Consider the following 16733-nt stretch of genomic DNA (forward strand, 5'->3'; position numbering starts at 1 on the left):
GAGTCCACAGGTGCCTCCAATTTGGATTCAGTTTCCACCACTGAATTATATGTGTGTGCATGTGAATGAAGATCAGCTTGGACCACGGAAATAAAAAACACATTTTCTTGGCTTTTTTTTACACTGTAATTTTAACATCTGTTTTGCAGATTTAAGAAGTTTGACAATAAGTATGTGAAGAAAATCTTAATTCGGGAACACCAGCCCAAATCCAGCATTGTGTCATTGTACAAAAAGATGGAGATAAAACTGGCCATTGAGATGGCTGAGAGTGGCATGAAAATTTCAGAAGCACCTGCAGCTTCTTTACAGTGAGTACTGACTTCCTGACCCTTTGCAGAGTAGGGACAGGAAGGAAAGGGACAAAAATGAGGAAATACCCAAGGGATTTTATGACTTCAATAGAAAGGTAAGAAAAAGAGACAGCTATGAAAACAGAAGTTGTTGGTTGTGCTGGCAATTTGGTGCTTATCGTATTTGAACTTTGGTTCTTTGTTTACAGACTGAAAATTAAAACCAGGAGCATTTTCTCTGTTTCTCTTCAATGATGGGCAGTTCTGAAGAGGAATGCCAGGTGCAGAAGCCACTCTAGCTGCTTTAAATCACAGCAGTGGCTCAAGGTGGCCATACTTGTCACTTAGCTGGCTAGTGGGTTTTGCTCATCACTTCTAGGTGCTGGGAGACCTGAAGGAGAACGTGGAACACAGGCCATGACTCCATTATCCCAGGAACAATTTTTTGCAGTGAGCAGATTTCCTGGTAGCATTCACAATTTTTGCTGATTCAGCTTGAGTCCTTCAAAATGTCTTGACATATTTTGGCACTTGTGTACCAGATTAAACATTAAGAACAGCCCTGCAGAGGACTTAGGGGTATGGGTAGATGAAAAGCTGGACATGATCTGGGAATGTGTTCTTGCAGCTCAGAAAGCCAAGAGTATCTGAGGCTGTATCAAAAGAGGCATGGCCAGTAGAGCAAGGGAGGTGATTATTCCCCTCTGCTCTGGGGAGACTGCAACTGGAGAAATGTGTCCAATTCTGAAAGCCTCAGCACAGAAAAGACATGGGATGTGGGGCAAGCCCACAAAAATGTTCAGAGACCAGGAGCACCTCTCCTGTGAGGAAAGGCTGGGAGAGCTGTGGTTGTTCAGCCTGGAGAAGAGAAGACTAGAGGGAGATTTTGTAGTAGCCTTCCAGTACCTATAAAAAAGACAATTGGCTTTTAATAAGCCTTGTAGCAATAGGGTAAGGTAAGTAATGGTTTTAAACTAAAAGACAGTAGACTCAGACTAGATATAAGAAATTTTTTATTCTGAGGGTGGTAAAACACTGGAAAATATTGCCCAGGGATGTGGTAGAAGTCCAGTCCTGGAAACCTACAAGGTCAGGTTGGATGGGGCTTTGAGAAACTTGTTCTAGTTTATTGCAGGGGTTTGGGCTAGATGACCTTTAAAAGCCCCTTCCCACTCAAACCATTAAGTGATTCCATGGTTCTATTCAACAGTAATGCAACCTAGGGTCAGCAAGACCATGGGAGAAAGCTGGTGGGGAGTGGCCCTCTAGGAGAAAAGTCTGTCTAAATCCTGAATGAAATCCTGCATACTTTAACTGCTGTGCATGTATGTGTTCATCGCCACCTTGCAAACTACTATCCAGAGTGTGGGTATTACTAATGGCTCTTGACTCCACAAAAGCTTTCCTGGGCTCTTACTGGCCACTTTTGCTACTTCTGCCTACTTTCTTGCTGCATCCTTCAACCCCTCTCCATTTTGTAACAGTCTCTGACAGGACCTAGAGTATTTTCTTTTTTGAATTGCCATCTCAGCCTATAGCAGAAAAGCCAAATACCATACCAACTGGACATTAAATTAGAATCTCCATTGAATCTTTATCTTAACCATGTTAAGATTCATCTGCTTTCTTGAAAATGATGTCAGCATGCAGTGTGAGACCTAGCCCTTTTCTTTCTAAAGTACTCTTTGCTGAACGGATGATATTAAAAAGATTGTGTGTCTGTCAGGCTCCTTTCTGTCTGCTCTATTCCCTTAGCTGTTCTAAGCCAAGAGGAAATGTGCAAGTTTAGTAGACAATCTATGACAATCAAGACACATTTTTATTCTTTTCTCTAGGGAAAGAGAAAATAGGAGAAATTTCTTTGTCATCGTTCAGAAATTCTAGTTGAATTTTATTGTGCATCAAACTCTGATGCACAGGTTATCCTCCTGAGACGGCTTTTTTAAAAATGAAGTGTCAGCTTCCAAAAACAAAGTGCAGCCTGTGGCTCAGAAACATCTTGTTTCCTGGAGGCTGAGAGTGTTCTGGGAATATATGATTTTTTACAGCTCTTTTTAGTGGTAGGGGTCCACTGTTGAGCACTGGAGTAGACAGGACAGTGAGCCAGTTGTTGGATCTTTGGTCTGAATCAATGCCACAGTTCTTTTATCTCCATTGTTTGAGAAAGCTCACTAGGTTTTTTGATCAGTTCTGCAGCACTTAGGCACATGAGGGGAAGTAGTCTATAACAATCAAAGCAGATCTCCTCTCTGAAACTGCATTATTCTGAGAAAATTCATCCATGATGCTGAGATTCCTGAGGGCAGAATGGGTGTCCAACATGCAGGAAGTATTTCCAGAGTGAACCAGAGAAACTTGCACACAGACTGTGCGACAAAGGATCCACATTTGAAAGAAAACAGAGGATTTGGTTATGATGTTTTGGAAAATATAATAATTGGAAATAAGAATAGAAGTGGCAAAAACAGAGTCAAGCAAATATTATCAAAACTGTGTTTATATGGCTGGGTTTTTTTGAATGAAATATGTCCATTAGAGACAGATGGTTTGACACTGAGCTTACTTCATATTACTGCAATACTGACTTTGGTGGGAGTAAATCTTAGAATATATCAATATAACACATACAAGAATGTAGTGCTGTGTTGTTATTTCTAGTGGTGCAGTTGTGCCTGGTGAATGTTACTGCTTTCACAGAACTACTGATGATTGGTGGAGAGTTCAACACTTTATATATATAATAAATAAAAATAATCTTACAAGGTTTGTAAACAGTATTTTATTTTCTTCATGTATCAACTATCTCCATATCTATAGAAGAAAGAGATGCTGTCATGGTAGTCATTACAGTGAGACAGTTTTCATGGCATATTATCATTTCAATATTTTCTGCTGTGCTTTATTGCACCATGCTGAAAGTTTCAATAAGAAAAAAACCAAACTTCAATAAGGAATTTAATGGGTCTGGTAACATAAGAAACTTGTTCGTGGTTTTGTGCAAGTTCTTTTAAAATGTATTATATTGTCTGCTGCAAAATGTAAAAAGGATCTGTGCCTCATTTCCATACCTGTGCATTGTTATCAGGTGGGTAGGTTAATATCTAATCCCATGAAAGGAATACACGCCTTTAATTTGTGCTCCAGAACAATACAGACTATCTTCATTCTGTTTGTTCTCTGCTATCCTAGCTCAACTGAAGCTCAGGAAATTTTATTTATTCCATTTAAATCACTTTAAGAGTAACAGACAATAGTTTAAGGAGATTGCTTAGCTGAGAACAAAGATTTGCAATTACTTTTTTTAATTATTTTTTTTTTTTAGGAAGCGAGACAGCAAAACAGAGAGAGGAAAAAAACAGAAACAACAAACTGAACTCAGACTGTTCATTCTGGGTGATCACTATCTATTTCCCTTTCTTTAACTGGGAATTCAGCCAAACACTAACTCTCTCATGGACTGATTTGGAAAAAACAGTTAATGTTTCACAGCAGCCCTACTCCATTGTTTTTCTAGTGAAAAAGCCAGGCAGCTTAAAAGTGACTGTGGATTACTTGTCAGAGTTCATAAAAAGTACTAAGATGACTATCTTTTGGGTAGTTCTTCCATTTTCAATAGAAAAACTGGGTCAGGAGCAAGGAAACCCTGTATGTCCTTCTCACCACAGAGCAGGTCTCCTTGACTCCTTTACTGACACATGCTTTACTTTTTAAGGATTTTCTACACTTTCCCTTCTCAAAGGAGTAAAGGCCCATAGGACTGCAAGGCCCAGACTGCCAAACCATGCTGAGGAATGTATTCAGACAGAGGAGGAAACCTGCAGTGCCCTCCTGAATGTATAGATGGTTGTTGCCCAATCTAATCCTTAAATCTGAACTTCCTTATGGAGCTTTAAGAAAAGAAGAGTTTCTGCTGCTGTGGATGGGGTTTATGGGTGCTTAGGGCCCACTCTGACAAGCTGGTATATTGATAAAACATGGTAAAGAGCAAAATCTGATTTTTTTTATTTGCCTTTGGATGATTTGGTGGTGTCACTGCTCGCTGAAATGCTCTTCATAGGTGCCTGTTCCAGCACTAAAAAGCAATCATGCATCATTTCAAGGCAATGGTGTTTAATCACCTAATTAATATTGTATTTAAACTTCTATTTACAGGAGTGCTAGAAATCAGCATGTGCACAGGCTCAGCCCCTCAGAGTTGGAGTCCATGAGAGACGTCCTGGCCCATAACCTATACCAAGTGCGGCAAAGGGTGAGTAAGTGAAAGCCAGCTTCTGCCTCCCCTGGGCTATTTGCAGACTGAATGCTGGTGTTTGCCCTTCCCATACCACAGCCACAGGCTGGTGGGAACACATTTCTGGGAGAACAGGAAGAAGGGGAAGGAGATCTGGCTCAAGGATCCCCCCTGGGTGGGGAAGATGAAAACAGTTTTTGTTTTTCCCCATCAGCTTTTCACCCAGATGGCTGCACAAAAAGCCAGGAAAACCTGTGACTGAGCTCTAGAGGTCAGGCTTTGCTCACTGCACACCTTTCTCTGATTCAGAAAACACCTTCCCGAGGCTGCCACCCCTCTGCAGTGTGGGCTTGGGTGAAGGTCTCCTCCCCTGAGACAGCACAGCCCCTGCAGAGGAGGTTGGCAGGGCAGGCATCCTGCAGGCCATGGCTGGATGGAAGCTGGACAGACAGACGAGGGGTCAGAGAATCATATCATGGTTTTGGTTTGAAAAGACCTTTAAGATCACTGAGTCCAACCTTTAACCCAGCACTGCCACGGCGACCACTAAACCATGTCCCTGAGCACTACATCTACACTTCCTTTAAATACCTCCAGGGACGGTGACTCCATCACTTCCCTGGGCAGCCCCTTCAGCCTGACAACCCTTTCAGTGAAGAAATTTTTCCTAATATCCAATTTAAACCTCCTCTGGCACAACTTGAGGCTGTTTCCTCTGTTCTATCACTTGCTACTTGGGAGAAGAGACCAACCCCTGCCTTGCTACAACCTCCTTTTGGGTAGAGAGCATTAAGGTCTCCCTCCAGACTGAAGAACCCCAGTTCCCTCAGCCACTCCTTGTAAAATAGATGCAGGGCTTTGTGGGAGGCAGAGGGCTGGCAGGTCACCAGCAGCAGTGAAACTCCTTTGTGGAGGTGGGTGGGCCAGCAGCAGTAAACATTGCGTTGCCCAAAGTCAGCTGAGAGTTGGGCTGGTAAATCCTCCCTCTGTGTGGAAGCAACAGTTTACACTTGCCACAGCAGGAGGAAGGAGGAAAAAAAAAATAACCAACCTCCTCCTCTCCTCTCCTCTCCTCTCCTCTCCTCTCCTCTCCTCTCCTCTCCTCTCCTCTCCTCTCCTCTCCTCTCCTCTCCTCTCCTCTCCTCTCCTCTCCTCTCCTCTCCTCTCCTCTCCTCTCCTCTCCTCTCCTCTCCTCTCCTCTCCTCTCCTCTCCTCTCCTCTCCTCTCCTCTCCTCTCCTCTCCTCTCCTCTCCTCTCCTCTCCTCTCCTCTCCTCTCCTCTCCTCTCCTCTCCTCTCCTCTCCTCTCCTCTCCTCTCCTCTCCTCTCCTCTCCTCTCCTCTCCTCTCCTCTCCTCTCCTCTCCTCTCCTCTCCTCTCCTCCCTTACAAAAAATGAAATGGGGAAAATAAAACCTCAGATGGGATTTGCTGTGCAGAAATTTGCACTGATTCTGATGCATCACAAGGTATTAGGTCTCATTACTCCAGTCCTGATCCCAGAATATGCAACTGAGTGCTCTTGTACAGTGTTAAATGGCAAAGGATATAGCAGTAACCTTGAAATGGTGCATGTTTACAGGGCTAACTTGTGTAACACACATTTTCTAGAAAATGCTAGGTCCAGCTCATTTAAATGTGTCATTATTAATATGATATTCATTCCTAATATTGTTTGGTTTGCCATGGACACATCCTTATGATATTAATTTCTTATCTCAGCAGCAACAATCTGCTTATATGGCTGTATTTTAGACTTCTGAAATGAACTCTCTGTCTTCAGAATCAATTACAGTAATGACTATTTGTACCAGCTGCTTCCTGTGTGGTTTTCAGGACCGTGTGCATTTGTACATGAAATATTGGAAGTAAAATAATGCCACTTCTAATACTTTACTTTCAACTCTGAAGGCCTGGTAATGCTCTGCCTCATCAGGCTGATTTTGCAAGGACCCTTTCACATGAAATTGAGATCAGTTTCTGCCTTTTATGAGGGCTTATAAACACAGGTGATTTTTTCTTTTTAAGAAAGATAAGTATTTCCCACATTTCACTAGATGTATGCTATAAACTAAAAAAGTTGTCCTTAAAAGATGTTCAGTTTTAAGGTAAAATTAAGATGCAGTTTGCCTAAGTATGGAAAGCAAGCGGCTGTGCATCTCAGCTCATCTGTACTCTTCTTAACCTGGTATTTTGCTTCTGGGCAAGTCTGCAGCTTGGTCCTTGCTCAGTAATATTAGTACTAAGGCTCAGAGATGGGTTAACAAGCTACTCTCTTGGGATCTGCCCCAGATCTGCAGCTCCCAATTCTGTGTTGAGAAGAGGGATGACAAAGGGAGGACAAGCCCAGAGATGTTAACAGCTTTGTGTAGGTAGTTGTACTTTTATGGTGTACTTCATGATGTACTTCAAGCAAGAGTCTATCAAAAATGTCATCAAAATGCAGCCCTTGTGGTCTGACACTTATAGTTATGTCGGTGCTTCCTCTTGTTTTGTTCTGCAACAGTGAGGTTAGTGGGAGGCTACATTTTTCCATATGATAGCAAAGACACCTGTGCTGAGCTGGTGGCAGAGCCTGAGCAGGAGTCCCCTTGGTGCTGTGATTGAGAAGACTGTGCACGGTTATCCACATTGCAAGTGCAAATAAAATCATCCGAGTTCATTTGATGTTGCAGGCACCAACATACAGCAGACATAACCTGACTACCAACACCAATGAGAAACAAGCCCAAGAAATCCTCATTCGTCGGCAGCACAGTCTGAGGCAGAGTTGCAGAAAGGGAAACAGCTTACCATGGGGTGGACAGGTACCTGTTACATAAACTCCTATTCATGTAAAAAATGCCCCTGCTTCTCTTTAAATGAGGAGACAGACACCTGTTTGCATATGCTTTTTGATATAATTAAAATGGATAGTTCCCCCAGTGTCCTCATGCAGCACCAAAGAAGAGTGAGCTTCACTTAGCATGTGGACAGCAACCTTTTTATGTCCTGCTTTTACATTCTGTTCAGAAAGAAGCAACTATGTCTGTAAGTAGTAAAATAATGTAACTTGTATTGTTTTGGCATGTGCAGAATATAGTATTATCACAGTTGAGTTAATTTGTGGATTCACAGAAGGCCTTATGCACAAGCCCTTGGCAATTTGTGCTGACAGCTTGGGCTCTCAGTCACTACGAGTAACATTTGCCTGACCAAATGTAGATACTGGAGAGCACAGGCATTTGAAACTGAGATAATCACAGTTATGAAAGACAAGTCCTTGCTGGGTATATTAATTTTATTTAAAGTTATCACCTGAAATCAGAAAGGCGAATCGTAGAAGAAAATATTTCTTATCACTGACTATAGAAAGAACCTAAGTCTATAACATGAGACATTGATATTTTCACTAAAGGTGATATTGAGTTCAATCCACTCAAGCCAAGCATTGATCTTATTCACGCTTCTCTAAATTTGGGTGTGAAGTTGCAGAGGCACAGTAGAAAAAGCTCATAGCCATCCCTTTCTACACTCCCACCAAGTAAATGTGAATTATGGAGGCAATCATGGGCACTGTACATATTTCTATCTCCATACACAGGCTAGCATCAAGGATGTACGGTACCTCTCCCTGCCCCAGGGACCTAGTCAGCACACCAGACAAAAAGCCAAGCGTGTTACTTTTACAGGTAATACAAATGCTTTCCTTTGTATCCTACTCAAGCAGAGTTGCTTGCATGGATTTAATAGTACTAAATGAATACTTACATGGAAGTCTCTGGTCTCTTTAAATGAACTACACCCTTCTCTCCTATCTTTTTAATCTCTGTTATTTGTATGGTCATTAGTGCAGCAGTTTCTCACTCATTCCAGCACCACCTAGTTTTCTCCTTTTCCCCTCTTGCACAAATATTCTTGTGATTCCTGCAGTGTGGCCTGGCAAGAAAACAAATTATCTGTTCCCTGCAGCCCCACAAACACAATTATACCCAGAATTGTCATGAGCTGCTGAGCTCAAGGCTGCTGTAGTTCCATCTCCCTGGGTCCCACAGGTATCACGGCTGAGCAGGTATTCCCAACAGGCACACCCCCAGCACGATTCAGTGCACACATACACAGGGATGAACATACAGGGCAGCACTGACAAGGCACAGCACTCACACAAATGGAAACTGCACCAATGTCGTTATGCTTGTCCCCACTCTGGCTGATCAGGACTATAGACTTTTAGAGGAATATGCATGATACCTGAATCCTTCAGAAGTTGGTTTTATACCCACAGTCCACCCAGTAGCTGTCCCTGGACTTTCCATCTCCCCAGATGGTGGCATAGAATCATAGAATTGGCTGGGTTGGAAGGGACCTTCGAGATCATCAAGTCCAACCCTTGATCCACTACTGCCACAGTTACCAGACCATGGCACTGAGTGCCACATCCAGTTTCTTTTTAAATATCTCCAGGGACGGAGAATCCCCTACTTCCAATGTCTTTCTAATATCTAACCTAAACCTCCCCTGGCACAATTTGAGACCATGCCCTCTTGTTTTGCTGAGAGTTGCCTGGGAAAAGAGACCAACCCCCCCCCTGGCTACTCCCTCCTTTCAGGGAGTTGTAGAGAGTGATGAGGTCTCCCCTGAGCCTCCTCTTCTCCAGGCTGAACACCCCCAGCTCCCTCAGCCTCACCTCAAAGGACTTGTGCTGGAGTCTGCACCCCTGGTGATACAGCCCCATGGCAGCTCCCTGTACTCAGACCTATACCTGTGTCAAAAGCTTGGACAACAAAGGCTTTTTCCTGCAGGTGCAAAATTATTAGTATTATTTTTCTTTCTGTTTTACTGTCAAAGAGATGAAAGGAAAAAAGATCTGTTTAGGCAAACCATCCCCTTGGGGATAGGCACTCACACCTGATAGAGGAAGAAAAGCAACCCATAGGATCTATTCAGAGGGAAAAATCAAAGTTACTCAAAGGAATTTATATTATTTTTTTCTGTGCAGCTGATTCTTTTCTGTGCTGTTTGTCAGGATGGCATGGTGGGGATATATCTTCCTAAAAGACTGAAATAGTTCTATGCAGAAGCCGCAGACCTGAAAGTTTTTCAGACACTGTCAAAGGACCAAGTGCTGCTATAGCATACAGGCACATTATTTCAGTGGGGAGAGGAGAAAATTCTGAAGCAGTGAAAGCATGAGCCCCTTTACTGGTAGCTAAGCCTGAATTTAGGCCCTGCCTTATGATTATTCCAAATAATTATACTTATTGGTCTAGCTTCTGGCATCATCTTAGGTCCATTGCATAGCATTCACACCACTTTAAATAACTTTAAATAATTCCCCTCACAAACTGTGTTCAGAAGGGATGAATTGCTCTCGGGAACTAAGAAGAGAAATACTCAGTATGTAGGAAATCAGGGTGACAGCATCATAAATGAATATACAAATTGTAACAGAGATAAATACCACCACTTCTGTCTCTGCCTGCAAGTCCTCCTGGAACAAGAATCCTCCAGCAAGTTTATTTCATCTCTTACATAGCATGTGCAGAAAATCTGGTAACTAAGAGGTCAGAAGTGACTACAAACAGAGCCTTAAACTGTTTATCAGATCTTTCTGCCATTCATACAAGCAAATGACTTCTTTGACAGTATATGTAACTTGTACATTGTAGCGGGGAAGCCCCCAGAGGTCTAAGTAGAAGGCCTTCAAACCTGAGAATACCTTCCCTATTTTGCTGCTGGTAGTGTGGTAAGCCCAGAACTTACTGTGTGGTGGCCTAACGGGAGCAGGTTCTGCTGTTAAAAGAAATCTGTGGCCCTGTTTGGTGGAGGTAATTGCTGGTGCATGCACTCTTTGTGCAAACTGTGAAGTAAACATTAGCTTAAAGTAACTAAATAGTTATTAAGCTGCAGTAACTTGATAAATTTGGATTTTGTGACTATAGCCAATAAAGGTGTGCTTTCACTGCAACAGAATGTAATCTAATTTTATTATTCATGAAGCTTGTGTTTATCTCCCAGAACTCCTAGCTTGTTATGAGCTATTTCTTAAATGTAACTAATTTGCTAGTGTGTAGTCACACTACAAAGGGTTTTAAGAAAAGTAAAAAAAGTATATCCTGTAAAGTCAACAGAATGAGAGAGACAGTTATTGGCCTATAGTGGCCAAATTTTTATTGTATTACTTGTGGCAAAGAAAGCTGGTAGAAGCAGATCTGACACACCCAGTGTAATCAAAATGCCCTAGAGTCAACCTCCTGGTTTCAGGTGAAACTGTTTTCTTTCCAGTGGTTAATCATAAAAAAAATAAATAAAAATCAAACTTGATTTTTAGTGACAGTAGAATCTTCTGCTTGGTTGCTTTGCCTTCTGCTGCAGGTTTCACAATATTTTTCAACCACGGGACAAAGGAGACTTGAAATTTCTAGAGAATGGAAAGTTATATAAGCACTTAGAAACAGCTCTTCAAGGAACTAAAAGATAGATGAATGTGCTTATTCACTGGGGTTTTGGGCTAGAGAAAAGATCTATACAATCTTTTAAACATCATATTTGGATTGAAAATTTAAGTTTTAGGGTTATTTTTGGTTCTTGACTGCTCTCTTATTCTATAGAAATTATTGAACATGCTTCAGTCTGTTCTTCCCTTCCCTTCCCTTCCCTTCCCTTCCCTTCCCTTCCCTTCCCTTCCCTTCCCTTCCCTTCCCTTCCCTTCCCTTCCCTTCCCTTCCCTTCCCTTCCCTTCCCTTCCCTTCCCTTCCCTTCCCTTCCCTTCCCTTCCCTTCCCTTCCCTTCCCTTCCCTTCCCTTCCCTTCCCTTCCCTTCCCTTCCCTTCCCTTCCCTTCCCTTCCCTTCCCTTCCCTTCCCTTCCATTTTTCTTCAAAATATGATTTATTTCTGTATTTTCCTTCAGATCACTGCAGAAGCTCTGGTACTGCCTTCCCAATGATGTGCAGACCCCAGCCCCGACTACGGCCACTTGAAGCAAAGTACCATCAGGAAGAACTGATCCCAATGGCACACTTGGATAGACAAGCAGGCTCATCCCATATGTCAGGTCAAAGAGGAAATTTAAACCCCCAGCATCATTTCACCAGAGGAGACAATGTAACTCTAATGCCAAAGTCTCAACTCACTGTGGGAGACATAGAGCAGGATGAGTCAGAAGAAGAGACAGAAACTGTGGCATCAGTAAAGTCATTTTATGTATGAGAAGAAGAAAAGAGAAATATTTGCACCTCTAGGGACCTTTGTGCACTGCTCCAGAGGAAGTAACAAAGCTTTTGTATAAATCAACCACAATTTTCCTTATGGGACCAATGCACTCATTCTCATATCACTTTCAAATGCTGTAACAAGGTACTTAGTGGCTTAGAGAAGACCCAGGTTCTCACATGTTTATATCAAGCTTTCCAAGAAAGCACTGCAGGAAAGAGGGGAACATGATCTTTGTAATGGTTTGTATGTGGATTTAAATGACAATAATTGTGGACATGCAATCTATTGGTGGAAGCTGATATTGCCTTCCTCTCTTCTGTGCTATGACCTAAATCCAAAAGAAAGAAACATGAAAGGATATGCTTGACACATAGGTGTCCAGATCAGTAACTTCAACCTCTGACTTCAGCTTTTGACCTAAGGGTAGTTGAAATATTCCAGGAAAGAATTAAAAGAAGAGAGGCATTTTTAGAGCACCTAAATGTCACTGACGATGTCTAAAGTGGTACTTATGTCAAAAGGACACTTTCAAAAAGAGGACACTTTCAAATCACTTGGCATCTCAGATTTTTTCTCTGCAAAAGTGCCTAAAGTCAGTTGCTGTGGTGGTCCCTGACTCCTGCTACTTTAACCAGTTTCTGTGTGTAGACACCCACCACCCATCTCCAGTTGTTTTAGGTGAATAAATGAGGCATCCTGGTGAGTACAAATCCAGAGAGGATTCTTCTGGCAGGAATGCTGTTAGGATTCCTTTTATTTGCAAATGTTGCACAGCAAGAATGTACACAATATTCTTGTGTTTCAACATGTGGGAAGCTTCACTGTGGAGTGTCTAACCTCTATTCCCCACTCCCATCTTGCCAGAGGGTGCTCAAATCAATGGGCCATTCTTCTCACTGAAACTGGAGCAGTACTGCAGATAGGGAGCAAGAAACTAGGAAAAAGGTAAAATGAGATTAACTGTAGCCTGCTGACTAGCCTAAAATAGCAACCTTGTGTTTTGCTCCAAGCTTTTTGTAAGGCAACTTGCTATAGATTGTACAGAGAAACATTTGCTAAAAAAAAACCAAAAAAAACCAACAAAAAAACCCAACAAAACAAATGAAACTACCCCCCCAAACAAACAATCCAAGCCAAACAAAAAAAAACCCAACAAAAAAAACCCACTAACCAACCAACCAACCAAAACCCCAAAATGAACAAACAAACAAAACCCAACAAAACACCCCAAACAAACAAAAAAACAAACAAACAGAAATAACAACCCAAACTCAATAAAAAGCAGAAATAACCAGCAGAGCATGCACTGGAGCCCATGACCTCCCACTCTGCCTACTGAGCTCTCTTCTGGCTGTTTCTGTGAATCCCTGCTCCCGTCTCAATGGAGAATCTCCCTAGTGGTAGGGGATACAAGAAGCTATGGTCTTGAGGCATTTTGGTTGAAGTCTAAAATCCAAGATACCTTCATTCTTCTGATGGAGCTTTTTTCTGCAAAATGGAAGCAGCGCTGCTACTGTCATTTACACCTTGAAACTGCAGGTTAGCCGATTTTACCCAAAGGGATGATTTGAGTCCAAAAGTCCCTTAGCCCACACTTATAACTGCACAGAACTCAAATCTACAGCAGAGAAATGCACCAAATTCAGTCATGCTTTCTTCAAGTTTCCTTCTCCCTCCACTGCTCAGAGCTTGCTCAGCTGCCCAACTCAAGGTTTAAGTGCTGCTGTAAGACTATGAAAGGTAAGAATTAAAGATAGCAGTGCCAACTTCATGTTTCTTTTTTGTATTACTGTTAAGCACTTGTATGTCCTGACCCAAAAAAAAACTTTTGAGTTTAACTTATGACTTCATATTTCTTACAATGTATTTCTGATTCAGGACAGGAAGCATCTAAACTAACAAATTTGAGAAGCACAACCAGATAAAAAAATGAAAGACCTTTTTCTCCTTTTCTCATGTTTGCAGACTTTATATTTAACAGTTCATAATGAACCATCTCTACTGAAATTGCACAGTCTTATGAAACTTATGTTTGCACTTTCTCATTGTGTCAGAGAAATTATACAAATGTCTTTCATGAAAGCAGTGACATATTATTAAAGGTTAAGAATTGGCTTTTGTACCCTCACTGAATAAGCAATGAAGTACAATTCTGTACCTGAAAATCAACTAATAAACCCAGCTCCTTTTAAAGAGCCAGTAATCCATGCAGTTTTTAAATAACATCCTGGTGCCAGATCTCAGTCCTGTAGCAATTTATATTGACATATCATAAATCCCAATGAAGACATTATTTCAGAAAAAGAGTAATCACACAAAATTGGATATGAAACTGCACTGAGAGCTACCTGTTTACCATATGAAATTTAATTGATGGCAAAATCAGCACCCATGTGCCATGGTCCTTAGGCCAGAGAGCTGACACAAGTCCATTGAGTTGGGTGAGAGGTGTGGGACCTGTTACTGCATGGCAGAGTTGGGAGGAGGTAGGATCTTCACACCTGTCTGAAGGGTCATGAGAACTGGGGGCAAAAAAAATGGGGACAGCGATGACAGAAAGGTGGAAGGGGTAGTGTCTCATCTTCAAAAGGAGGCACAGGAGAGAGATTAAACAGAGGAATTACTGTGGGCTGCAAATTCAGCATTCCCTCTTTAAGAAGATTTAATCAACATGCTGTCTGGAGAAACGGGACAGATACAAACTGTGTGAGAGGATGAAGCCTAATGGGATATCTGGATTGGTGTGGAAGGGGACATACATTATGAAAAAGAAGAGTCTGTGTAATTTGCTCAGGGTATGTTGGAAAGGCATGTTTAAAATTTACTCCAAAATTACTTACTAAATATTATAAAAGTTGTGGAGCATTTATATAATATCCCATTGTACGTAGAGAGCAAAGTGATTTATTTCCAATTACTGTTTATATTAGAAGTAGAGAAAAATAATTAAATCTTTCTAAAATATGAATAAAACTAGTGCCCAGCTGGAGTCAAACCTTCCTCTTTTGGTTCATTCCAAATCTTGCCTCTGGTTAAATCACTGAGCAAGATCTTCAGAGAGTGCAAAAACCATAGAGTATCTCAACGTTAACAGAGATCTTTCAGCTTTCACAGTCTGCCCCCAAAACTTGTGAAGTCTATTTTTAGCTTTCCTTCTTAGCATTAGAAAATAGGACTAAGAAGAAAATTTCTTTCTGTGCCATTAGTTGTTGTTAATGGTTTTGCTGGCCATTAGCCAAGAAGCAACAATGCATATGCCTGTATGAGATATGTTCTGATATATAAAATTGCACTGTTTACTTGGTTTTGTGGATATTTCACACTTGTGGACAAAGAGTTGTCCTTAAAGTAGCCTATTGCTTGTATCTTAAATAGTGATAACTACAACAATGTTTAACTACAAGTAACTTACTCTGTGTCAATAGGCTCTCAGGCTTTGTCCATAAGGAAAACTGAAGTGGTTTAAGGCATGAATTTAAATCTGCTGCTGTGTTTTAATGTGGCATTCTTAAACTCCTTAACCTGGGTCACAACCAGGAAGCTTGTGCTGATATTTGCAAAGATAAGTCAATTCAAGATTGCTTTTTTTTTTTTTTTTTTCTTTTTTTTTGACTGGTACAATGTTATTTACTGGGGAATTTGAATTGGAGTGTGATTTAAGGTGAACTTGCACAGAAAACTCATGCCCAGGGGGTAAATAATTATTATTCAAAATCTTGATAGGCTATAGGAATTAAGACTATTTCCTTGGGATAGGAGCATAGTGGACATGTGAGTTGCAGGAAGGAATAATAATAGCCTGCATGTTTGACAGTAGAGAAAACAGGAGATGTACACGAGCAGAACGTGCTAACCAATGAGAAAAACAGGCTAAAAAGAACATTCATAATGAGAAAGTATTTTTAATATTAAAAGCAAAAATGGTCAAACAGAATATGGAAGAAAAAAGGACGGTGTTATTAAAGTGAATAGTACATTGTGGGCAAGCAGCAATACTTTATTTATTGCACAGGATCATTAACAATCCTATTGTTCTTGGTGCAGCTGTTAGTCCTCAACTACAAGCCAGGCAAATAGGAAAATGTAGTTAAAAGGGAACCTCTTCCTCAGAGACCTGACCACGAAGGATGCAGCAGCAAGGAAAGTGCTGGCAAGGAGGTGATAGCAGCTAGGGCAGGGACTGCCCAAGCTATGACTCCAGAAATACCATTAGACAGAGTGCTTGGAAAGAAGGCATTGCTGTGCTCCCTTTTCCAAGGGGAATGGTGTTCACTGGGAATGCCTGCAGCTGCTTAGGCAGGGCTGCTGCCATCTCTGTACTGGAGCTGGGGAAACAGCATCCTGGATGCATCGGAACAGCAGAGAGCAGTGCTGAGAAGGATGCTGTGCGGGACCTTGAGGTCCTTTGTGTGTCACACTAGGGGAAGACATTGGCAAAGGATATCAGAAACGGGGAGAGCACTGTGAGGTTCCAGCCAGGCTGTGATTCAATTGCTAAGTGGCAACTGGAAGCACCTTCCCTCTCTCCAAAAAATGGCATACAACAAGGGAGGTGGTGGAGGGGCTGAGGGGTAACAAAATGTTGCCTGGAGCTCTGCACAGGTCTAGCCTACCACTCCAGGATGCAGAATCCTGCAGGTGGTGATATCTTTCTCCCTCTCTGTAACAAGTGGCATGAATGGTGTATTTGTTGCAAGCAGACTGAAGGCCTTGAGGAGAGATGTGACAGGAGGCCACAAAGCTTGAGAAGACACAGCTTGAGAAAAAATAAGAGGGAAGTAATAAAGTCTGAGAAAAAACAGCCCTTGACAGGCCCAGGCCCAGGCCCATCTCCTAAGGTGGACCATCCACCACCACCCCCCAATCTTCTTCTCTGTCACAAGACCACTGGGGACACCGCTGGATCACCAAAAAAATTGTGTAGTTGCACTTGATACTGTGTTATCTTTACTTTGTCCCTGTGAGATTCAACAAGAATCTCCACATTTCCAGCCTTTGGAACGTGCCATTCACCTTATA

The 16733-nt window shown here is 41.8% G+C and overlaps 1 protein-coding gene across 1 annotated transcript in view; it reads left to right on the forward strand.

Moving 5' to 3' along the window:
• Positions 1-11789, forward strand: part of SLC9A4 (solute carrier family 9 member A4) — a 32783-nt gene extending 20994 nt beyond the window's left edge. The window contains exons 8-12 of the mRNA XM_030461294.1: positions 150-311; positions 4446-4542; positions 7196-7327; positions 8104-8191; positions 11410-11789. Of these exons, the coding sequence (XP_030317154.1) occupies positions 150-311; positions 4446-4542; positions 7196-7327; positions 8104-8191; positions 11410-11708 (778 nt within the window). The 3' untranslated portion in view covers positions 11709-11789. The remainder of the gene's footprint in view (positions 1-149; positions 312-4445; positions 4543-7195; positions 7328-8103; positions 8192-11409) is intronic.
• Positions 11790-16733: the final 4944 nt, after the last annotated feature.

Source organism: Calypte anna, chromosome 1, assembly GCF_003957555.1.
Source record: "Calypte anna isolate BGI_N300 chromosome 1, bCalAnn1_v1.p, whole genome shotgun sequence".
Taxonomy (NCBI): Eukaryota; Metazoa; Chordata; class Aves; order Apodiformes; family Trochilidae; genus Calypte; species Calypte anna.